The sequence below is a fragment of the Mirounga leonina genome, unplaced genomic scaffold (assembly GCF_011800145.1).
Source record: "Mirounga leonina isolate KUSES-001 unplaced genomic scaffold, KU_Mleo_1.0 Mir_178, whole genome shotgun sequence".
NCBI classification, from domain to species: Eukaryota; Metazoa; Chordata; class Mammalia; order Carnivora; family Phocidae; genus Mirounga; species Mirounga leonina.
This window is the reverse complement of record NW_023270464.1, coordinates 106,104-131,600: the sequence shown is the minus strand read 5'-3', so window position 1 is coordinate 131,600 and position 25,497 is coordinate 106,104. Positions and strand designations below refer to the sequence as shown.

Sequence of the window (25,497 nt, the reverse complement as noted above, 5' to 3'; positions counted from 1 at the left end):
TGCTGGAGAAAGTATCCTTGGCTGCATGTACTTCTTGATTAGTACCCTGAATATGTCTTGCCAGCCCTTTCTGGCTTGCCAGGTCTCTGTGGACAGGTCTGATGTTACTCTGACGTTACACTGATGTTCCTCCCTCTGTACGTAAGAAATCTCTTTCCCCTAGCCGCTTTCAAGATTGTTTCCTTGGATCTAAGATTTGTAAATTGTACAAGTATATGTTGGGCAGTTGGTTCTGTTCTCATTGATCTTGGGAGGGGTCCTCTCTGCCTCTTGGACACGAATGCTTGTTTCCTTCCAGATTAGGGAAACTCTCATCTATGATTTGCTCAAATATATCTTCTAAGACCTCTGTGTCCACCGCCTCAAGGATCCAAATAATTCTGATATTGGAACGTTTCATTGAGTCTCTAATCTCTCTGGTTCCATGGGTTTTGTTTTTCCCATGCCTCCTGGGTTTCCTTCTTTTTTATCGTCTTATCCTCTAGCCCACTAATTCATTCTTCTGCCTCATTTACCCTGGTGTCAGAGTATCCAGTTTAGACTGCATTTCATTCGTAACATTTTTAAGTTCGGTCTGATTAGATTTCATTTCTGCACTTAAGAGATTCTATATTGTTGTTAATATTTTTCTGAAGCCTAGATACTGCCTTCATAATTGTTGCTCTACAGTCAATTTCTGACATCTTGGTTATATCCATTAGTTCTGTGTCAGAGGCCTAGTCTCTAATCCTTTTCTTCATTGGGGGTTCCTCCTCTTAGTCATTTTGTTGGGGGGTAGTTGAGGAAATGTAGAGTCCACATTATTGACCACAACCCAAGGAAGATGCACCTGTTTTATAGGGACCTTAGGGTTGTTGTCCTCTTGTTTTTCTGGCCTGTCTTCTGGGGGAGGGGCTTGCCGCACTGTTCTTCAGGCAACCCTGGTTGGGCAGAGTTGCCCTGCCCCCTGTGGGGGAGGAGGAATGTGCTCAGTGAAAACCAGGTTTTGGGGGTTATTGTTCTCTGGTGGCTTTCTGCATCTCCCCCCGAGAGTCAGAGCACAAGTAACCGTATACAGACTTCTGTCTCAGAACAGAGAGATCACAGTCTGACCTTCACTGATCTCTCCAGCCCACACCGTCTCTGTTTCTGTCTGTGCTGCTAAAAAACTGCATCGTTCTGGGTTGTACGCCCCACTGCAGCACTCCCGGTCCTCGCTTCCAGGTCCAGGCACGTCTCTGCCTTTGTGCTGCTAAAATCGCCAGCCTCCCCCGGTTCGCACACGCTCCCCGGAAGCTCCAGGTTTCAGTCTGTGGGTCTGCCCTAAAGTCCCTTCCCCACTGCTACCGGTCTCCCCAGCATGGGAGGCTTTTGCGCCCCTGTGTTATTACACCTTCCTGGCTCCAGTGCTACGGCAGCTCCCTCCCCCTTCCGTTTATCTTCTGGTATCTGCCCGCAGAATCACGGCTCCCCACTTCATACCTTGAGACCAACTGCCAGAGATATTCTGTTTGTAGGGATCCAGATATATCTTCTTACATCTCAGGCTGATTTCATGGGTGTTCAGAATGGTCTGGTAGATATCCAGCTCAATTCAGGGGACTGGTTGAAATTGGGTCCCCTACTCCTCTGCCATCTTTTATCCCACATTATGACTACCATTTTTGAAGGACCACTGAGGGAGCCGAGAAAAGGAGCCAAGTAAGAGAGCCAAGCAGGGATACAGAACAGGATAAAAGGATTGCCAAGCAGTGTAGAAGATGAGTCTCTGCTTCACAAAGATTTGGTAGTACCAAACCACAGACCTGGGTGAGTTGAATGTTCAGCAGGCAGACTGACGGAGACAAGGTTGATTAGCTCCACAGCTGGGGATAAGCTGACATAACAGCTTGAGAGAGCCAAACCCTAACCAGTAGACCACCAGGGATGATATAACAGTTTGAAAAGATGCAACTCTGTCCATTAAGTGGTGGAATCTATTTCCCACCCCTGAGCCTGGGCTGACCTGTGACTCGGTATGACCAACAGCATGTAGTGGAAGTGAAGGTCTGTGAAGCCTGGAGCTCAGGCCTCAGCAGGCCCTGAGGTTTTTGCTCTGTCTCAGAACATCGCCTAAGACTCCTATGTAAGGAGACCAGCATAGCTGGCTGGAGGGCAAGGCCAGTGGAGCAGAGAGGTGCCACACCCAGTGGCTAGCACTGATTCCAGTCCTGTGAAGGAGGCCATGAAACCCCCACAGCCTATATGGCCCCATCTCATCATCTCCTCTTGCTTAGTGGGCAAGTCAGTTATTTCCTGACTCCGTGTTCTAATATGAAAAATAATATTATTATAACTCATGGGGTTAGTGTGAGAATTAAATAATATATGTAAAAATTCATAGAAGAGTTGTTGCGTATGGATTATTTTATATTATTTTAAAATAAAAAGGTGCCTCTTATATTTTACCGTGAACTATCTTCAGGATAACGTTGTCCTACTGCTTCTTGAAGCTGGACATTAAGAAAAGACACATTCTGCCAGGTTTCCTTTTCTCTTATTTTATCAAAAATTGATGTATAGAAGTCGTACATGGTATCTCCACCTTCCATTAAGAAAAAATTTCTCATGGCCTGCAAGTACTCAACCAACCTAAATGGAGAGAAAATAAGCGACAGAAATATCTTAAACTCATGAGACAGAATTCTGGATCGGTACCAGTTTTTGTACACTACTAATTTTGAAATAGGTTTACGTTGTACGTTTACTAAAAAGCAGGAACATTAACAACTTTTAAGGACTTTTAAGATAATTACTAAAAAACAGGAACATTAACAACTTTTAAAGACTTTTAAAATAACAAAAATAGTATATGGTTGCCTTTAGTAGAAAGAAATAAATTACTTTTCTATAACATTGTAAAAGATGGGAAAAGTCAAAGTGTAACAAACTAGTTAGTCCAAATCCTGCTATTCATAGTGAATTTCTACTGTTACTATTTGGGGTATTTCTTTCCCATCTTTTTTTCTGTGCATCAAAAAAAAAAAAAAAATAGTTCGCACCATATATATATATATATATCCTGCTATTTAAGCTTTAAGAACATTTTATGTTATTTAAAACTCTGGATAAACATAATTTATATGAACTTTTTAAAATTTATACATGACATGGATATGCCATTATTTAAAGAATCAGTCATCCATTACTAAGTAATTTCATGTTCTTCCCTCTGACAGCAAACTTTCTGATGGGTATTTTTTTTTTTTTAAGATTTATTTATTTATTTATTTGAGAGAGAGAATGAGAGACAGAGAGCATGAGAAGGAGGAAGGCCAGAGAGAGAAGCAGACTCCCCGCCGAGCAGGGAGCCCGATGCGGGACTCGATCCAGGGACTCCAGGATCATGACCTGAGCCGAAGGCAGTCGCTTAACCAACTGAGCCACCCAGGCGCCCTCTGATGGGTATTTTTGTACAACAAGCTTTTTCTGTATTTCTTTCAGGACAGAGTCTCAGATACAAAGGATTAAATTTTGCAATATAATACTGTGAAACATTGATAGTTAGTTGATTCTCTCAAAAGAAAACTGTTTACCAAATACCCATTTCCTACTCTGTTAAAAATAATCATTAACTTGGGGGACTAGGGAAGATGGCGGAGGAGTAGGGGACCCTATTTCAACTGGTCCCCGGAATTGAGCTGGATATCTACCAGACCACTCTGAGCACCCAGGAAACCAGCCTGAGATGTAAGAAGATCTGGATCTCTACAAACAGAAGATTGTAGGCAGTTGGTTTCAAGGTAAGAAGTAGGGAGCCGTGGTTCCGCAGCCAGATATCGGAGGACAAACAGCAGCGGAAGGGTGCCTGGCCATGGGGATCCTACACCGCCGGTGAGCAAGAGCCTCTCGATCGCTGGGGACGGTGCACAGACTTGCAGACCAGTAGGAGCGGGGAAAGGACTTTAGGGCAGCCCCCGGGGCAGAAACCCAGAGCAGCGGGGTCACGTGGGCGAAATGGGAGCGGCTGGTGGGTTTAGAAGCACAAAGGGCAGAGATGTGCCCACCTGGAGGCGGAACTGGGGGCGTTGTGAAGGGGCACACAACCCAGAACGCTGCAGTTTATAGCAGCATTGACAGAAACGGAGACAGGGTGGCCTGCAGAGCTCACTGAAGAACAGACTTCGATCTCTCTGCTCTGAGGCAGAGGGTTGGAAATGGGCTCTTCTGCTCTGACTTGAGGAAGAGACATGGAAAGCTGCCAGGGAAAGCCGCCAGAGAACAAAAGCCCCAAAAACTGATTCCTGCTGAGCCCATCCTCCGCCACCGGGGGGCAGGGCAACTCCGCCCAAACAGGGTTGGCTGAGTAACAGCGCAGCAGGCCCCTCCCCCAGAAGACAGGCTGGGAAAACAAGAGGCCAGCAACCCTAAGGTCCCAAGAAAACAGGTGCATCATGCTTGGGTTCTTGACAAGAACTTGGACTCGATACATTCCCTCAAACACCCATTAACAGAATGACTAGGAAGAGGAACCCCAAAATAGAAAAGACTCAGAGATTATGACTTATGCTGCAGATTTACAAATGGATGCAGATATAACCAAGATGTCGGAGATGGAATTCAGGCTAGCAACTGTGAAGACAATGGCTAGAATGAAGAAATCAATTAATGGCAACATAGAGTCCCTAAAGGCAGAAATGAAAGCTGAATTGGCAGAACTTAAAAATGCCATCAATGAGATCCAATCCAATCTAGATACTCTAACAGCTAGGGTAACTGAGGCAGAAGAACGAATAAGCGACCTGGAAGACAATATATTAGATAAAAAGGGAAAAGAGGCGGCGAGGGAAAAACAACTCAGAATCCATGAAAATAGAATCAGAGAAATAAGTGACCCATGAAGCGTTCCAATGTCAGAATAATTGGAATCCCGGAGGGAGTGGAGAGAGAGAAAGGACTAGAAGATGTATTTGAGCAAATTGTAGCTGAGAACTTCCCTAATCTGGGGAATGAAACAAACATTCATGTCCTAGAGGCAGAGAGGACCCCTCCCAAGATCAAGGGAAACAAGCCAACACCCCAGCATGTAATAGTAAAACTTGCAAATCTTAGAACCAAGGAAACCATCTTAAGGGCAGTTAGGGGGAAGAGATTCCTTACGTACCGAGGGAGGAACATCAGAATAACGTCAGACCTATCCACAGAGACCTGGCAAGCCAGAAAGGGCTGGCAAGATATATTCAGGATACTAAATGAGAAGAACATGCAGCCAAGAATACTTTATCCGGCAAGGCTTTCATTTAGAATGGATGGAGAGATGAACTGCTTCCATAACCAGCAGAAACTGGAGACAACCAGCAGAAACTGGAAGAATATGTGACCACTAAGCTGGCCCTGTAAGACATATTAAGGGGGGTTCTAGAAAAGGAGAAAGACCCCAAGAGTGGTATACAACAGAAATTTATAGGGACAATCTATAAAAACAACGTCTTCACAGGCAACATGATGACAATTAATTCACATCTTTCAATAATCACTCTCAACGTGAATGGCCTAAATGCTCCCATAAAATGGCACAGGGTTGCAGATTGGATAAAAAGACAGGACCCATCTATATGCTGCCTACAAGAGACTCATTTTGAACCTAAGGATACATCCAGAAAGTGAAGTGAAAGTGAAAGTGAAGGGATGGAGATCCATCTTCCATGCCAGTGGACCTTAAAAGAAAGCTGGGTAGCACTTCTTATATGAGACAAATTAGATTTCAAACTAAAGACTGTAGACAGAGACACAGAAGGACACTATATCATTCTTAAAGGGTCTATCCAACAAGAAGATCTAACAATTGTAAATATCTATGCCCCCAAAACGGAGACAGCCATCAATATAATCCAACTGTTAAGCAAAATAAAGAGTCATATCGATAACAATATATTAATTGTAGGAGACCTCATACACCACTCTCAGCAATGGACAGATCATCTAAGCAGAAAATCAAGGAAACAAGAGCTTTGAATGACACACTGGACCAGATGGACCTCAAGATATTTACAGAACATTCCACCCTAAAACAACAGAATACTCATTCTTCTTAAGCACACATGGAACTTTATCCAGAATAGACCACACCCTGGGTCACAAATCAGGTCTCAACTGATACCAAAAGACTGAGATTACCCCCTGCATATTCTCAGACCACAATGCTTTAAAACTGGAACTCAATCACAAGAAAAAATTTGGCAGAAATTCAAACGTTTGGAAGCTAAAGACCACTCTGCTTAAGAATGTTTGGGTCAACTAGGAAATCAAAGAACTTAAACAATTCATGGAAATCAATGAGAACAAAACACATCTGTCCAAAACCTATGGGATACTGCAAAGGCGGTCCTAAAGGGGAAATACATAGCCATCCAAGCCTCACTCAAAAAAACAAAAAATCCCGAATTCACCAACTCTACACCTTAAAGAACTCGAGAAAAAGCAACAAACGATGCCTACGCCACACATTAGAAGAGAAATAATTAAAATTAAAGCAGAGATCATGAATTAGAAACCAGAAACAGTAGATCAGATCAACGAAACTAGAAATTGGTTCTTTGAAAGAATTAGTAAGATCGATAAACCACTGGCCAGACTTATCCAAAAGAAAAGAGAAAGGATCCAAATTAATAAAATTATGAATGAAAGGGGAGAGATCATGACTAACACCAAGGAAAGAGAAACAATTATTAGAAATTATTATCAACCACTATATGCCAATAAACCGAGCATCTGGCTGAAATGGAGGCCTTCCTGGAAACCTAGAAGCTGCCAAGACTGAAACAGGAAGAAATTGACAACCTGAATAGGCCAATAACCAGTAATGAAATTGAAGCAGTGATCAAAAACCTCCCAAAAAACAAGAGTCCAGGGTCTGATGGATTCCCTGGGGAATTCTACCAATTATTCAAAGAAGAAATAATACCTATTCTACTGAAGCTGTTTCAAAAAATAGAAACAGAAGGAAAACCTCCAAACTCATTCTATGAGGCCAGCATTACCTTAATCCCCAAACCAGGCAAGGACCCCATCAAAAAGGAGAATTTCAGACCGATATCCCTGATAAATATGGATTGCAAAATCCTCAACAAAATCCTAGCTAATAGGATCCAACAATACATTAAAAGGATCATCCACCACGACCAAGTGGGATTTCTCCCCCGGATGCAAGGGTGGTTCGACATTCGCATATCAATCAATGTGATAGAACACATTAATAAGAGGAGGGAGATGAACCATATGGTCCTCTCAGTTGATGCAGAAAAAGCATTTGACAAAATACAGCATCCTTTGCCGATTAAAACTCTCGAGTATAGGGATAGAGGGAATATTCCTCAAGTTCATAAAAATCCATCTATGAAAAACCCACAGCGAGTATCATCCTCAATGGGGAAATGCTGAGAGCCTTTCCCTTAAGATCAGGAACTCTTGCCACTATTGTTCAACATAGTACTAGAAGTCCTAGCAACAGCAATCAGACAACAAAAAGAAATAAAAGGTATTCAAATTGGCAAAGAAGTAGTCAAACTCTCGCTTTTCGCAGATGACATGATACTTTATGTGGAAAACCCAAAAGACTCCACCCCCAAATCACTAGAACTCATACAGCAATTCAGTGATGTGGCAGGATACAAAATCAATGCACAGAAATCAGTTGCTTTCTTATACACTAACAACGCACCTGTAGAAAGAGAAATTAGAGAAACGATTCCATTCACAATAGCACCAAACCCCATAAGATATCTCGGAATAAACCTAACCAAAGAGGTAAAGGATCTATACTCTAGGAAGTACAAAACACTCATGAAAGAAATTGAAGAAGACACAAAAAGATGGAAAAATACTCGATGCTCATGGATCGGAAGAATAAACATTGTTAAAATGTCTATGCTACCCAGAGCAATCTATACCTTCAATGCTATCCTGATCAAAATTTCAATAACATTTTTCCCTCAAAGTGCTGGAACAAACAATCCCAAAATTTGTATGGAATCAGAAAAGACTCCGAATCGCCAAGGAAATGTTGAAAAAGAAAAACAAAGCTGGGGGCGTCACGTTTCCCGATTTCAAGCTATATTACAAAGCTGTGATCACCAAGACAGCATGGTACTGGCACAAAATGGACATATAGACCAACGGAACAGAATAGAGAACCCAGATATGGACCCTCAACTCTACGGTCAAATAATCTTCGACAAAGCAGGAGAAAACATGCAATGGAAAAAAAGACAGTTTCTTCAATAAATGGTGTTGGGAAAATTGGACAGCCCCATGCAGAAGAATGAAACTCGACCATTCTCTAACACCATTCACAAAGATAAACTCAAAATGGATGAAAGACCTCAATGTGAGGAATCCATCAAAATCTTAGAGATAGGTAGTAACCTCTTTGACATCGGCCACAGCAACTTCTTTCAAGATACACCTCCAAAAGCTAGTGAAACAAAAGCAAAAATGAACTTTTGGGACTTCATCAAAATAAAAAGCTTCTGCACAGCAAAGGAAACAGTCAACAAAACAAAGAGGCAACCCATAGAATGGGAGAAGATATTTGCAAATGACACTACAGATAAAGGGCTGGTATCCAAGATCTATAAAGAACTTCTCACACTCAATACCCAAAAAACAATGAAGTCAAAAAGTGGGCAGAAGATATGAAAAGACACTTCTCTGAAGAAGACATACAAATGGCTAGCAGACACATGAAAAAATGTTCATCATCATTAGCCATCAGGGAAATTCATATTAAAACCACATTGAAATACCACCTTACACCAGTTAGAATGGCAAAAATGGACAAGACAAGAAACAACAAATGTTGGAGAGGTCGTGGAGATAGGGGAACCCTCTTACACTGTTGGTGGGAATGCAAGTTGGGTCAGCCACTTTGTAAAATAATGTGGAGGTGCCTCAAAAATTTAAAAATAGAGCTACCCTATGACCCAGCAATTGCACTCCTGGGCATTTACCCCAAAGACACAGATGTAGTGAAAAGAAGGGTCATATGCACCCCAATGTTCATAGCAGCAATGTCCACAATAGCCAAACTGTGGAAAGAGCCGAGACGCCCTTCAACAGATGAATGGATAAAGAAGATGTGGTCCACATATACAATGGAATATTACTCAGCCATCAGAAAGGATGAATACCCAACTTTTACATCCACATGGATGGGACTCGAGGAGATTATGCTAAGTGAAATAAGTCAAGCAGAGAAAGTCAATTAGCATATGGTTTCACTTATTTGTGGAACATAAGGAATAGCATGGAGGACACTAAGAGAAGGAAGGGAAAAATGGGGGAGGGGAATCGGAGGGAGAGATGAACCATGAGAGACTATGGACTCTGATAAACAGGGTTTTAGAGGGTGGGGGGGAGGAGGGATTGGTTAGCCCAGTGATGGGTATTAAGGAGGGCACGTACTGCATGGAGCACTGGGTGTTATACGAAAACAATGTGCTGGATCACCACATCAAAAACTGATGATGTATTGCATGGTGACTAACATAATAAAATTAAAAAAATAATAATTAACTTGAAATACAAGTTTAAGATAATTTCAACTCTTCTTCACGTATAATAAACTACTGAGTACTTCCAAGACTAAACTACTCCCTTATACCTGTAATCTTTTTTTAGAGTTCGCATGAGGTTTCCACAGCACTCTAGATATTGCTTATCAATATGAAGATAGAGGCAAGATCTCAGTGTTAACTCAAAAGTCTGGCAGGTCACAGATTCTGATGATCTATCCACACATATATCTCCACCAGCAAACTTCTCATGAAAGTCACTCTGTTCCAAATACAACCTTTAAGATAAAAATGTGAGTCTCTTTTTATGAACTGCTGTCAATAGAATTCCCTTAATCAAAACTCCAGAGTCCCATTTTTACATTTAGTCTTAAAATTACCACCTATTACAGAGAGAAACTTCCCCCCAAAATACCCTTCAATGAAAGTTTTTCAGCCACTTCTGCCTTAAGGGTCAAGTACTGAGTAGATCTTTTTAGCCACTGGGCCTCAGGCAGTGAATAATGGCCATTAGACAAATGGTGCTGTGTGGGTATTAATGACTTACTTCATAGTGCCTAAGGGCCAAGATGCAGTTTAAGCAGGGTGCGTGTGTGTGCGCGTGCACGTGTGTGTGTGTATGTACTGATGCCTGCACATGACCCAGGCTTTCAGAAATATCTTCTGTATGAGTAACGGCAACTCCCAATGGATATAGAGCACATGAAAGTCTGTGGGCTTTAACAAACAAGGAGGCCAAATCGAACGCAATGTCTTCTTGCATTCATTAGAAAGGATAAACTACAAAGGTTTTTATTTTTAAGGGTGGAAAGCCCTACCTGGCAAAAATAAACGGTTACTAAATAGTAACTGCACAGATTCTGCTATTTCAATCATCCAAAATCTTGCAGGTATGTATCACCTTGCAAAGTTAATTGCCAGGAGTGGATCATGAACATCATCCAGTTCAAGATGCCTTTCAGCAATGGACTGCATCTTAATTAGGTTCTCTTTGGTCACCTGCTGCTCAGTGAGGACCTGTGCAGTGGGATCTCCATGTCGAAGACGTGACTGCACAGATTCCAGAAACAGGGTATACAAGCTTTTTCTTTCTGCATCTGAAACATAAAGAAATATGTACAGTAAACTATGTTCTGGTAAATAATAGTAAGTAACATCAAGAAATATTAAGTAGTTTTATCTTAATATAGCCTGGTATTTTTCCTTTGGCCTATGAGAGTCTATCCCTGTTTCTTTACTTCTATAGTACAGTACAATTAAATAATTTTATATCCAGTTAGACAACTGTCAAGTTCATAAACATTCAAAGTATAAGCTAATTTTTTCTGAACAGAGTAATACCATAAGCAGGATGCTTAAAAGTTATCACCATAGTCGATACCACATTTCACTGGGGAAAACACTTCTGATAGTGGCCCTGGAAGCTCATTACATTTTATTATTCAGTCAAAAAGGAAATATTCCGCAAAGTGAAAGTATTATTTAAATACAATAACACAAAGTAATGTAACATTAAGGTGATTTACAAACAAATAATTAAGGTCACATATATACCTTTCAAGTCTTTTTAGTCAGTTGATAAAACTTGAAGTATATTACTTAAATTTTATCAAAAAAGGCCATAAATCATATCAAGATTTTCTCAAAGTCTATGATCAAGTCTGAATTGCTAAACTAACAAATTCCTATCTACCAGGGTTTATATTTATGGTCCTCAACAGCTAAATGCTGCACTGCATTAAGAAATGCCAGGAAATTATTTTTTAAAGGACTAGTTCTAAGGAATCAAGACAAAGGAAAAAGCATGTGGAACTTATTATCACTGCTATCACTACCTTTGAAACACAGTGCTAAAAGTTTCCAGTGAGGACAATCTTTTCAATCAGGAGCAGTAATTTGATCAAGGTGATAATTTCCACAAAAATAAAAGGCTTTGATAATTTTCAAACTACAAAATAATTACTATCTATCTCAGGATGACAAGAGTAAAGAGAGAACAGTTGCCTGAATGCTGAAGGATACATGAAGAAGGAACCTGCTACCTCTGGCTGTGTCCTGGGATGTGGTGCTCTCCACACACTGCAGGTTCTTCAGCAGCTGCATTGACTTGCCAGCCATAATTATCTGCTTAAGGACAGGTTTGAGGAAGGACACCATGGTATGCTGCCTGCTGGAGGGCCCCTGGTCACTGCCAGAACTTGCACTAGCATTATCACTCATTTTTTCTTCATTTTCTGTCTTTTCCGATACGCTGTATAGTGTATAAGTTGCATACCAAAAGTCTCTGTGATTTGCTGGAACATTTTTGTTTCTATAGAGATTCAAAAGAATTTTAAATTTCAACTTTTCTACCGTAAAAACAATATATATATCTGTTTAGCTTAGGCATGTTGTCCAGACATTCCAAAACACAGTAATATCAATTATTAGTAAAATGAAGCAATCTTCAGGCAAAATGGGGCAGAGGTTTTATTTGACTTCAGTTTAACACAGAAAAGTGGATAAATACTCTGAATGGCACAGGTAAAATTTAACTAAGTAGGAAGTTTCGAATTGGAATTAAACAAAATATGATTACTTTGATTCTCTTTAGAGGTAGAATAAAAATTTACCTATTTGCCATTTCCTATAAAAGTAATCTCCAGACTTCTGCATCTTCTTTTCTATATAGATTATTTTTTTTTAATGTAGGCTCCACATCCAGTATGTCCAGCCCAACATGGGGCTTGAACTCAAGTTCCCGAGATCAAGACCTGAGCTGAAATCAAGAGTTGGACACTTGACAGACTGAGCCACCCAGGTGGCGCTCAACATAGTTTTTTTTTTTTAAGATTTCATTTATTTGTCAGAGAGAGAGCAAGCACAAGCAGGGGGAGCAGCAGGCAGAGGGAGAAGCAGGCTCCCTGCTGAGCAGAGAGCCAGACTCGGGACTCAATCCCAGGACCCTGGGATCATGACCTGAGCCGAAGGCAGACGCTTAACCAACTGAGCCATCCAGGCGTCCCTCCACATAAATTCTTAACTGAACTGCTTTTAACAATGAAACAATGGTCACTCATCACTTTTTTTTTTTTTAAGATTTTATTTATTTATTTGACAGAGAGAGACACAGCAAGAGAGGGAACACAAGCAGGGGGAGCGTGAGAGGGAGAAGCAGGCTCCCTGCGGAGCCTGATGCGGGGCTCGATCCCAGGACCCTGGGATCATGACCTGAGCCGAAGGCAGATGCTTAATGACTGAGCCACCAAGGCGCCCCTCACTCATCACCCTTTAAGAATAACCAGAATCCCATTTTCAGAAAAATTATCATGCAAGATCAATGAAAAACAATATAACGACAGACATGATTAAGTTAGAGAAGGCCTGCTAATTAATATGAGCACTGTGTAAACAGGGTTACCTTTTCAGAGCTATAAGGACTTAATGTTCTCCTTTCTGATGAGTTAAATGGATAGCTATCCAGAAAAACCATACATCTAAACAGACTGCATAATTTAAAACCAAGTTAAGAGAGTTCTACGTTGCAGTTTATATGATTCTGTTCAGAAAAATCAGTTAACTGAAGGGGAAATCATAATAAGTGAATTATGATTTTCCCTAATTGTTTTATTAAATATTATACTAAGAACATTAATAAAAAAAAAACCTAGCTAATTTGGAGAAATAAATATATTAGAGGAATTTTTTTTTTTTTTTAAGATTTTATTTATTTATTTGACAGAGACACAGCGAGAGAGAGGGAACACAAGCAGGGGGAGTGGGAGAGGGAGAAGCAGGCCTCCCGCCGAGCAGGGAGCCCGATGCGGGACTTGATCCTATGACCCTGGGATCATGACCTGAGCCGAAGGCAGACGTTTAATGACTGAGCCACCCAGGCGCCCCTAGAGGAATATTCTATAATATTTTCATATCTTTCATCCTATTGATAATTTATAATGGGAATTAGTTGAAGCCATTTGATATCACCTAAATTCATTTTATGGGAAGCAATGTGCCTTTTATAGTACCAGCCAAACATAAACACACTACCATTTAAAAAACAGAATTTGCTAGGAAAAGCTGTAAACTGACATAATAAAATTTGGAACATATTTTTTTGGTACCTGATATCCCCTATAAAAATGCAAAATAACTTGTTTACGGTAAAAACACAGCTTTGTCACTTACACTGGTCTCCCTCAGTATCACCTGAACCAACAAAAGTACATGATTTTCCTGTGAGAGAAAAGAGGTACAAACAGCGCCCCATATTTCCCAATATGTGTGTGGGACCCAACCTCTGGATGATGAACTCCCTAGCGCAGTCACAGAGGTGCCCATGCACGATCCACTCATCCACAATCTGCAGGTAGGGTCGCACTGTTTCCACCCAGAGAGAGAACAGCAGCGAGACCTGAGGACAGAGTGTGCATAGTCAATTCTCGGAACTCCCTTGTCTCTGGATAAAATGAGGTTTAAACATTTCTGATAAACTTTTTTTTTTTTTTTTTAAGAGAGAGAGAGCATGTGCACGAGGCAGGGGGTACAGAGAGAGAGAGAGATTATTAAGCAGGGCTCCATGTGTATGGAGCCTGACAGGGGGGCTTGGTCTCACAACCCTGAGGTTATGACACGAGCCAAAATCAAGTGAGATGTTTAACCAACTGAGCCACCCAGGAGCCCCTCTGAAACACCTTTTAAAAAATGATCGGATTTCTGTTTTTTGACAAAAAAAAATTAAAAACCCAAAACATACTCTATAAAATTCTTATGAAAACTCACCTAAATATGAGATGACCACATTGTCTGTAGTCCATACAAGGACTCTCTTGAGAGTGAAAGTTAAAGAGGGACAAGAGTTCTAAGCTGGATAGTTGAAACTGAGGTTCAGCTATCCTATCTAAAGCATGCTATTAGCAAAATGTCCATTAAGAATGAGGAAATGATTTCATTCTATAGTTCCCAGTAGGAAAAAAACTGCATAGCTGAAAGAAATCAACCTGTTTTATACTGAAATGCAGTACCAAAATGGTGAGAAAACAAAGTTACATCAACAAACTAGGGAACACACCCAAAATGTGTATCCAAACAAATATGCAGCTTTCTAGATTCTAGTCTCTAGATTCTAGTCTCTTGTTACTTTTTTAAATTGTGGCAAAAAAAAAAAGTAAAACAAAAGCATTTTTAACAATAAGCATTTTTAAGTGTACAATTCAGTAGTGTTAAGTATATTTATATTGTTGTGAAAACAGATCTCTGGCATTATGCTGCGAAACTGAAACCGTACCTATTAAACTTCTTCCCTTTTCTCCTTTTCCCAGTCTCTGGCAGCACCATTCTATTTTCTGTTTCTATGAATTTGACTACTCTAGATACCTTATATAATAGATTTGTATTTTTATTGAAAAAAGAGTTACTGCAAATATCTATAGAAGTCAGCTAGGTATTTTTCACATCTTGCTTTTATGTTTTGCTTTGTCCTTGCTGCATCCTCCCCATGATCTCTGTGATTAAAGCCAAGAAGCCAGTTTCCTGTAGCCTTGAATTTAGAAGCTAATTTAAAAACACTGAACAGCTGTCGGACATAGTGTGATTTAAGCACTATTTTTACAAAGAGCTATAACAGGCTATCTACCACTCCTTTGGCTGAACAGAATGGAGTCATACAACTTAGGACAAAGGTCTTACATACCGTCTGCTCAGAGGCTTCTCCAACATTGTCGTATTCAAGAATGGCCTTGTACAGTGTGTTGAGTAGGTGAGATGCCCGAACAACATTTCGAGTGTCAGGTGGAACTTCTGCTACTCCAGTACTAAATACTTTATGCAGAACTTTGAGCTGAGCCAGTCGAGGTGACAACTTGTCCACCACTATGGCAAGAGTTATCGTAGTGTCTGCAAAATATTAAGAAATCAAAGTCATTAGCAAGGAAGAATATCTGCATTGAGAATGTGATATAAATGCTAAGTCACTTATGGAAAGACATGGCAAACTGGAGGGTGGTGGGTTTTTTTTTTTTTTTTTAAAGATTTTATTTATTTGACAGAGAGAGACACAGCGAGAGAGGGAACACAAGCAGGGGGAGCGCGAGAGGGAGAAGCAGGCTTCCCACGGAGCAAGGAGCCCGATGCGGGGCTCGATCCCAGGACCCCGGGATCACGACCTGAGCCGAAGGCAGACGCTTAACGACTGAGCCACCCAGGCGCCCAAGGGTGGTGGATTTTAATCTCCTATCATAAGGAGCTAATTTCCCTAAAGAAAGAAAAAACAGCTCAAAAAACAAATAATGTATAAAAGAACTGACAGTTAAGGGGAAAGGAAATAAAAGTGATTCTTAAACATATAGAGATACTTGACCTCAATTATAAAAGAAAACAAATTAAAACTACACCCGGCAAATAAAAAACAGACTTCAGTGGGCTACTCTATTAGTGAGGGGGTGGTTACTACAAAGGGGAGCAAGAACAAGTTTTTTCATGGGGATGGCAGAACTCTGTATCCTGAAGATGGAAGTGAATATACAAATATACACATGTGATAAAGTGTAACTATACACGAAGATATTACTCCTCTCCCCATAAAATAGCAGGTACCTGCAAAACTGGTGAAACTCATGTCAGGTCTGCAGATCAATTAATGTATTGTGCCAATGTCAATTTCCTAGTTTGGATAACATAATATAATTATGTTAAGGTGGGAATTATTGGGGGAAGTTGGGTGATGGGAACCCGGGACTTCTGGGTACTGTTTTTTTGTAGTAGTTGAAAATGAAAGTAGTGGGCAGGCAGAAGCTGACACTGGTTACCATTTTATACCTGTTTGATAACACACTGTTGATAACACACTGTTGGCAAGAGTGTGAGGAAACAGGTATTCATATACATTGCTGGCAACTATTCTCTATGGAGAACCATGTAGCAATATTTATGAAAGTCACACATGACATCACATACTCTTTAACCTAGGAATTCCATTAAGAATTTATGCTATAGGGATGGGAAAAGATGGCAAGAGGTAGGGGACCCTTTATCAAACCGTCCCCTGAATTTAGCTGGATACCTACCAAACCATTCTGACCACCCACGAAATCAGCCTGAGATGTAAGAATATAAATCTAGATCTCTACAAACAAATATCTCCCACGGTCTAGAGGTAAGAAGCTGGGAGCTGTGATTCTGCGTGCAGATATCGGAAGATAAACAGAAGGGGGAGGGAGCCGCCATAAGCTGGTGCCGGGAATATGATATAACACCCGAGCACAAAAGCGTCCTGCACTGGGGACAAGGCACAGACTTGGGAGACCGATAGAGGTGGGGAAAGGACTTTAGTGCAGCCCCCATACAGGATCCAGGAGCTGCGGGTGCTTGCACGTGGACTGGGGGTGGCCCGAAGTTTTATTTATTTATTTATTTAGAGATTTTATTTATTTGACAGAGAAAGACACAGCGAGAGCAGGAACACAAGCAGGGGAAGTGGGAAAAGGAGAAGCAGGCTTCCCGCTGAGCAGGGAGCCCAATATGGGGCTCGGTCCCAGGACCCTGAGTTCATGACCTGAGCCGAAGGCAGATGTTTAACGACTGAGCCACCCAGGCGCCCCAGTGGCCCGAAGTTTTAGAAGCAAAAAGGGCAGAAACAGGCCGGCTCTGGGTTCCACTGCTGGGAGTGTCGCTGTGGGGTGCACAACTGGAGAGGCTGTGGTTTTTAGCAGTGCAGACAGAAATGGAGACAGTGTGGCCTGCAGAGCTCAGTGAAGGTCAGACTGCGATTTCTCTGTTCTTAGACAGAGGTTTGGATGTGGTCACTTCTGCTCTGACTCTTGGAAGAGACATGGAAAGCCTACAGGAAAAGCTGCCAGAGAACAACATCCCCCCAAAACCAGTTTTCACTGAGGCCCCTTCTACCCCCCAACAGGGGGCAGCGCAACTCTGCCTAAGCAGGGTTGTCTGAGTAACAGTGCGGCAAGCCCCTCCACCAGAAGACAGCCTGGAAGAACAAGAGGATGACAACCCTAAGGTCCCTATAAAACAGGTGCATCTTGCTTGGGTCATGGTTAATACTTTGGACTCTATACATTCCCTCAACCAGCCCCCAACAGAATGACTAAGAGGAGGAACCCCTAAAGAAGAAAAGGATCAGAGACTATAGGCCGCTGTCACAGAACTAATGGATATGGATATAAACAAGATGTCAGAAATTGACTTCAGAGTAACAATTATGAAAGTCAATATCTAGGCTTAAGAAAAATATTAGCAACAATATAGAATCTCTAAGTGCAGAAATGAGATCTAATCAGGCCGAACTTTTTTTTTTTTTTAAGATTTTATTTATTTATTTGACAGAGAAAGACACAGCGAGAGAGGGAACACAAATGGGGAGTGGGAGAGGGAGAAGCAGACTCCCTGCCAAACGGAGCCCGATGCGGGACTCGATCCCGGGACTCCAGGATCATGACCTGAGCCGAAGGCAGTCGCTTAACCAACTGAGCCACCCAGGCGCCCTAATCAGGCCGAACTTAAAAATGCTATGAATGAAATGCAGTCTAAACTGGATACTCTGACTGCCAGGGTAAACGAGGCAGAAGAATGAATTAGTGGGCTAGAGGATAAGATGACAGAAAAGAAGGAAACCGAGGAGGCATGGGAAAAACAGTTTAAGTCCAAGAGATCAGACTGAGAGAGATTAATGACACAATGAAACGCTCCATGTCAGAATTATTGGGCTCCCTGAGGCGGTGGAGAGATAGAGGTCTAGAAAATATATTTGAGCAAATCATAGATGAGAATTTCCCTAATCTGGGGAAGGAAACAAGCATTCGTGTCCAAGAGGCAGAGAGGACCCCTCCCAAGATCAATGAGAATAGAACGACTGCCCGACATATACTTGTACAATTTGCAAATCTTAGATCCAAGGAAACAATCTTGAAAGCGGCTAGGGGAAAGAGATTTCTTACATACAGAGGGAGGAACATCAGTGTAATGTCAGAGTAACGTCAGACCTGTCCACAGAGACCTGGCAAGCCAGAAAGGGCTGGCAAGACATATTCAGGGTACTAATCAAGAAGTACATGCAGCCAAGGATACTTTCTCCAGCAGGCTGTCATTCAGAATGGCTGGAGAGACAAGGAGCTTCCAAGACCAGCAGAAACTGAAAGAATATGTGACCACCAAGCGGGCCCTGCAAGAAATATTAAGGAGGGTTCTATAAAAGAAGAAAGACGCCAAGACTAATACAGACCAGATATTTACAGAGAGAATCTATAGCAACAAGGTCTTAACAGACGACATGATGACAATAAAATCCTATCTTTCAATAATCACTCTCAACATGAATGCCCTAAATGCTCCCGTGAAATGGCACAGGGTTGCAGATTGGATAAAAAGACATGACCCATCCATATGCTGTCTACAAGAGACTCATTTTGAACCTAAAGATACATCCAGACTGAAAGTGAGGGGACAGAGAACCATTTTTCATGCCAACAGACCTCAAAAGAAAGCTGGGGTAACAATTCTCGTATCAGACAAATTAGATTTTAAACTAAAGTCTGTAATTAGAGACACAGAAGGACACTATATCATTCTTAAAGGGTCTATCCAACAAGAAGATCTAACAATTGTAAATATCTACACCCCCAACATGGGAGCAGCCAACTATAGAAGCCAAAATATTATATATATTATATATATTAACCAAAATAAAGAGTCATATTATAACAATACATTAATTGTAGGACACTTCAATACTCTCTCAGCAATGGACAGATCATCTAAGCAGAAAATCAAGAAGGAAACAAGAGCTTTGAATGATACATTGGACCAGATGGACCTCATAGATATTTACAGAACATTCCACCCTAAAACAACAGAATACTCATTCTTCTTGAGCACACATGGAACTTGCTCCAGAAGAGACCACATACTGGCTCACAAATCAAGTCTCAACTGATACCAAAGGACTGAGATTACCCCCTGCATATTCTCAGACCACAAATGCTTTGAAACTGGAATTCAATCACAAGAAAAAATTTGGAAGAAATTCAAACACTTGGAACTAAAGACCATCTGGCTTAAGAATGATTGGATCAACCAGGACACTGAAGAACTCAAACAATTCATGGAAACCAATGAGAACGAAAAGACATCGGTCGAAACCCTATGGCATACTGCAGAGGCGGTCCTAAGGGGGAAATACATAGCCATCCAAGCCTCACTCAAAAAAATTGAAAAATCCTGAATACACAAATTAACTTTACACCTTAAAGAGCTGGAGAAAGAACAATAAATAAAGCCTAAGCCAAGCAGGAGAAGAGAAATAATTAAGATCAGAGCAGAGATCAATGAATTAGAAACCAGAAATACAGTAGATCAGATCAACGAAGCTAGAAGCTGGTTCTATGAAAGAATTAATGAGTCGATAAATCACTGGCCAGACTTATCCAAAAGGAAAGGAAAATGACCCAAATTAATAAAATTATGAATGAAGGGGGAGAGATCACGACTAACACCAAGGAAATAGAAACAATTATTATCAACAACTGCATGGCAATAAATTAAGCAACCTGGAAGAAATGGATACCTTCCTGGAAACCTATAAACTGCCAAGACTGAAATAGGAAGAAATTGACAACCTGAATAGGCCAATAACCAGTGACAAAATTGAAGCAGTGATCAAAAAACCTCCCAAAAAACAAGAGTCCAGGGCCTGATAGATTCCCAGGGGAATTCTACTAAACATTTAAAGAAGAGATAACACATATTCTACTGAAGCTGCTTCAAAAAATAGAAACAGAAGGAAAACTTCCAAACTCATTCTATGAGGCCAGCATTACCTTGATCCCCAAATCAGGCAAAGACCTCATCTAAAAGGAGAATTACAGGCCAATATCCCTGATGAATTTGGATGCCAAAATTCTCAACAAGATCGTAGCCAATAGGATCAACAGTACATTAAAAGGATTATCCATCACGACCAGGTGGGATTTATCCCTGGGATGCAAGGGTGGTTCAACATTCTCAAATCAATCAATGTGACAGAACACATTAATAAGAGAAGAGACAAGAACCACATGGTCCTCTCAATTGATGCAGAAAAAGCATTTGACAAAATACAGCATCCTTTCCTGATTAAAACTCTTCAGAGTATAGGGATAGAGGGAACATTCCTCAAGGTCATAAAATCCATCTACGAAAAGCCCACAGCGAATATCATCCTCAATGGGGAAAAGCTGAGAGCCTTTCCCTTAAGATCAGGAACATGACAAGGATGCCTATGGCCACTGTTGTTCAACATAGTACTGGAAGACCTAGCAACAGCAATCAGACCACAAAAAGAAATAAAAGGTATTCAAATTGGCAAAGAAGAAGTCAAACTCTCTCTCTTCACAGATGACATGATACTTAATATGGAAAATCCAAAAGACTCCACCCCCAAATACTAGAATTCATATAGCAATTCAGTAATGTGGTAGGATACAAAATCAATGCACAGAAATCAGTTGCTTTCCTCTACACTGACAATGTAACTGCAGAAAGAAATATTAAAGAATCGATTCCATTTACAATAGCACCGAAAACCATAAGATACCTAGGAATAAACCTAACCAAAGAGGTAAAAGATCTATACTCTAGAAACTACAGAACACTTATGAAAGAAATTAAAGAAGACAGAAAAAGATAGAAAAGCATTCCATGCTCATGGATCGGAAGAATAAACATTGTTAAAATGTGTATTCTGGGGGTGCCTGGGTAGCTCAGATGGTTAAGTGTCTGACTTCGGCTCAGGTCATGATCCTAGGGTCCTGGGATCCAGCCCTGCATTGGGCTCACTGCTCAGCGGGGAGTGTGCTTCTCCCACTCCCTCTGCTTCTCCCCCTGTTCAGGCTCTCTATTTCTGTGTCTCAAGTGAATAAATTTTTTTAAAAATGTGTAGTCTGTCTAGAGCAATCTGTACCTTCAATGCCATTGCAATGAAAATACCAATGGCATTTTTCAAGGAGCTAGAACAAACAATTCTAACATTTGTATGGAACCAGAAAAGAGCCTGAGTTGCCAAGGAAATGTTTAAAAAGAAAACCAAAGCTGGGGGCATCAAGTTGCTTGATTTCAAGGTATATTACAAAGCTGTGATCACCAAGTCGGCATGGTACTGGCAAAAAACATAGAGATCAACGGAACAGAATAGAGACTCCAGATATGGACCCTCAACTCTATGGTCACGGTTAACTAATCTTCAATAAAGGAAGAAAAAATACCCAATGGAAAAAAGACAGTCTCTTCAATAAATGGTGCTGGGAAAATGGGACCATTACATACAAAAGAATGAAGCCCGACCATTCTCTTAGACCATACACAAAGATAAACTGTAAATGGATGAAAGACCTCAACGTGAGACAGGAATCCATCAAAATCCTAGAGGAGAACATAGCAGTATCCTTTTCGACATCAGGCACAGCAACTTCTTTCAAGACACGTTTCCAAAGGCAAGGGAAACAAAATTGAAAATGAACTTTTGGGACTTCATCACGATAAAAAGCTCTACACAGCAAAGGAAACAGTCAAGAACACTAAGAGGTTACCCTTAATGTTACTCCCATGGAATGGGAGAAGATATTTGCAAATGACACTATAGATAAAGGGCTGGTATCCAAGATCTATAAAGAACTTCTCAAACTCAACACCCAAAAAAATAATCATATCAAAAAATGGGCAGAAGGCATGAACAGACACTTGTCCAAAGAAGACATACAAATGACTAACAGACACATGAAAAAAGGTTCAACATCATTAGCCATCAGGGAAATTCAAATCAAAACCACACTGAGATACCACCTTACACCAGTTAGAATGACAAAATTAACAAGGTAGGAAACAAGAAATGTTGGAGAGGATGTGGAGAAAGGGGAACTCTCTTGCACTGTTGGTGGGATTCCAAGCTGGTACAGCCACTTTGGAAAACAGTATGGAGGTTCCTTAAAAATTTAAAAAGAGGGCTACCCTATGACTCAGCAATTGCACTAATGGGTTTTTACCCCAAAGATACAGATATTGTGAAAAGAAGGGGCACGTGCACCCCAATGTTCATAGCAGCAATGTCCAGAATAGCCAAACTGTGGAAAGAGCCGAGATGCCCTTCCACAGACGAATGGATAAAGAAGATGTGGTACATATATAGAATGGAATATTACTCAGCCATCAGAAAGGATAAATATTCATCATGTGCATCAACATGGATTGAATTGGAGGGGATTATGCTAAGCAAAATAAGTCAAGCAGAGAAAGTCGATTATCATATGGTTTCACCTGTATGTGCAATATAAGGAATAGCATGGAGGACATTAGGAGAAGGAAGGGAAAATTGAAGGAGGGCATCAGCAGGAGAGACACACCATGAGAGACTATGGACTCCGAGAAACAAACTGAGGGTTTTAGGGGGAGGGGGTTGGGGGATGGGTTAGCCAGGTGATGAGTATTAAGGAGGGCACGTACTGCATGGAGCACTGGGTGTTATACGCAAATAATGAATCATGGAACACTACATCAAAAACTAATGCAGTACTGTACAGTGACTAACATAACATAATAAAAAAATTTTAAAAATTAAAAAATAAAAAAATATATATTGACAAAAAAAGAATTTATGCTATAACTTGCTGCACATGTGTACACTATATCACTGTTGGCAATTGAAGATCAGAAACAACTTAAATGTTCATCCAAAGAGGATTGGTCTATGATATATTCACAGAATTAAATATTCTATTTGTAAAAAAGAAGGAGGAAGCTCTACATTTTTGTATGGTATAATCCTCAAAATTTAAGTTAGAAAATAATTTGGAGAAGTAAACAGACTTCTAGGTATGTATATATGAATATGCATTGCTTGCATATGTTTAAGTTATTTCTGGAAGGATGCAAAAGAAACTTATGATTTGGTTGCCTCTGGGGAGAGGAACTGAGAGTACTTGGCTGGAGAACTAGCACAGGAAGAATAATTTTCACTGTAAACTTTCTGTACAATTTGGATTTTTGTAGAATGAATGGTTTTTTTTTGTTTTTTTTTAAGATTTTATTTATTTGAGAGAAAGAATGAGAGAGAGAGAGAGAGAGCATGAGAGGGGGAGGGTCAAAGGGAGAAGCAGACTCCCTGCCGAGCAGGGAGCCTGATGCGGGACTCGATCTCGGGACTCCAGGATCATGACCTGAGCCGAAGGCAGTCGCCTAACCAACTGAGCCACCCAAGCGCCCGAGAATGAATGGTTTAAAATACAAATTTAAAATGACTTAAAATGATCATGCATATTACTTATTTTTCATGTTATTTATAAACATTGTATCAATTAATAATGTAGATGGCATTCAAAATATGACTTATGTGTGTTATGAGTAAAAGGAAAGGAGATTTAAATACCATTATTGATGATGTACTTCTCAATGTCAGTAAGTTCCTTTTTGAAACTAATAAAGTATTTGTATAGGGCCCACATGAAAGCCTGGTATGTCCTAAAGGGAGCTTCAGTCAACTTCTTAGGAAGAGAACCATTTCCAGGTAACATGCCTTCGGAGCTGTGCCCCATAACTTCATCGATGAACTCCTGGAGTCGAAACACAACCTGGCCATATGCTGCTATTTGTTCTAGCACTGATCGTAAACAGCTCTATAAAAGAAGCAAACCACAAACATTTGAAGTCTTCTAGGAACATTCAAATACATATTCCTTCACTAAAATATTTATGACTGTTTTAAATAGTATGCTTAATATAAGAAAAATAAAACAAAGTTTTATACTCAAAGTAAACAATGTAAGCATTAATTTCTACAGAATATAGAATTGTGGCTTCTACTTTTTAAAACCACATATAAGGTAAATAAATGTACTACAAGCAAAAAATTTATAGTACACAGCTTCCTAATACAGAATTGACAGAATTAAAAAGCAGAAAATACAAACTGAAACTAAATGTAAATATAACAAAAATATTAAAGAATTCTCTAGCACTGCAAAGATGCAGAATTTAATTTTACCTTTTGGATCTTAAGTATATTTAATAATTTTAATATTGCAAAATGTTTTAAAGTTACAGAACCACAGTTTACATAAATCCTATTATTTAATATTAACTACAATAAGTACAAATAACTTACATGTGTCAAATGAGTTACTATAATACTGTTTCTCACAGTTACCTTCCCATCTATCAACTGAAATATAAAGAGTTTTTTTACCCCCGAAAGTAACCTGAAATGAAATAAAAAAGATGAATGTACTTTAAGTCTACAAAAATATTCATTACACTAATGTTTAAAAAATTCTTTTCTTACATATTTTTATTTAAATTCTAGATAGTTAACATATAGTATAATATTGGTTTCAGGAGAATTTAGTGATTCATTACTTACATACAATACCCAGTGCTCATCATTAAGAACTGCCTTTCTTATTAGCCTATACCCCACCCATCTCCCTCCATCAACCCTGTTTGTTCTCTACAGTTATGAGTCACTTATGGTTTGCCTTCCCCCCCTTCTCTTTTTTTCTCCCTTCCCACACATTCATCTGTTGTTTCCCAAATTCCACATATGAATGAAATTATATGGTATTTGTCTTTCTCTGACTGACTTATTTACTTAGCATAATATACTCTTAGCTCCATCCTTTTCATTGCAAACAATGCTTAAGAAATTTTAATGAAAGATTCAGAACTGGGGGTTGGGGCAAAGACGTCAGATAATTAGAAAACAGAAGGCATCAATCTTTTTAATGGATTACCTTAAGACTCAAGATATTTCAATATCATCTTAGAGAGAAGTCAAAATAGTCTTGTCAAAGCATTTCTTCACCTGTGTGATGGCCCAAGCAGATCTTTCCATTTTTAAAAATGTCAGTCCTAGGAGAGGCAAGATGATGGAAGAGGAGGGGACCTCATTTCATCTGGTCCCTTGAATTAAGCTAGATAACTATAGAATCATTCTAAACACCTATGAATTCAA

At 40.1% G+C, this 25,497-nt stretch overlaps 1 protein-coding gene across 4 annotated transcripts in view; it reads right to left on the bottom strand.

Annotated features, from left to right (window-relative positions):
* Positions 1 to 25,497, bottom strand: part of TUBGCP5 (tubulin gamma complex associated protein 5) — a 113,567-nt gene that overhangs the window by 20,965 nt on the left and 67,105 nt on the right. For 3 of the 4 annotated variants that reach the window (XM_035023898.1, XM_035023897.1, XM_035023901.1), the window contains exons 9-16: positions 24,652 to 24,745; positions 23,917 to 24,163; positions 15,202 to 15,404; positions 13,808 to 13,923; positions 11,573 to 11,841; positions 10,432 to 10,627; positions 9,620 to 9,808; positions 2,428 to 2,610 (exon numbers count right to left, since the gene is read on the bottom strand). In XM_035023898.1, the coding sequence (XP_034879789.1) occupies positions 2,428 to 2,610; positions 9,620 to 9,808; positions 10,432 to 10,627; positions 11,573 to 11,841; positions 13,808 to 13,923; positions 15,202 to 15,404; positions 23,917 to 24,163; positions 24,652 to 24,745 (1,497 nt within the window). The remainder of the gene's footprint in view (positions 1 to 2,427; positions 2,611 to 9,619; positions 9,809 to 10,431; positions 10,628 to 11,572; positions 11,842 to 13,807; positions 13,924 to 15,201; positions 15,405 to 23,916; positions 24,164 to 24,651; positions 24,746 to 25,497) is intronic. The other variant, XM_035023899.1, reaches the window with a different exon arrangement.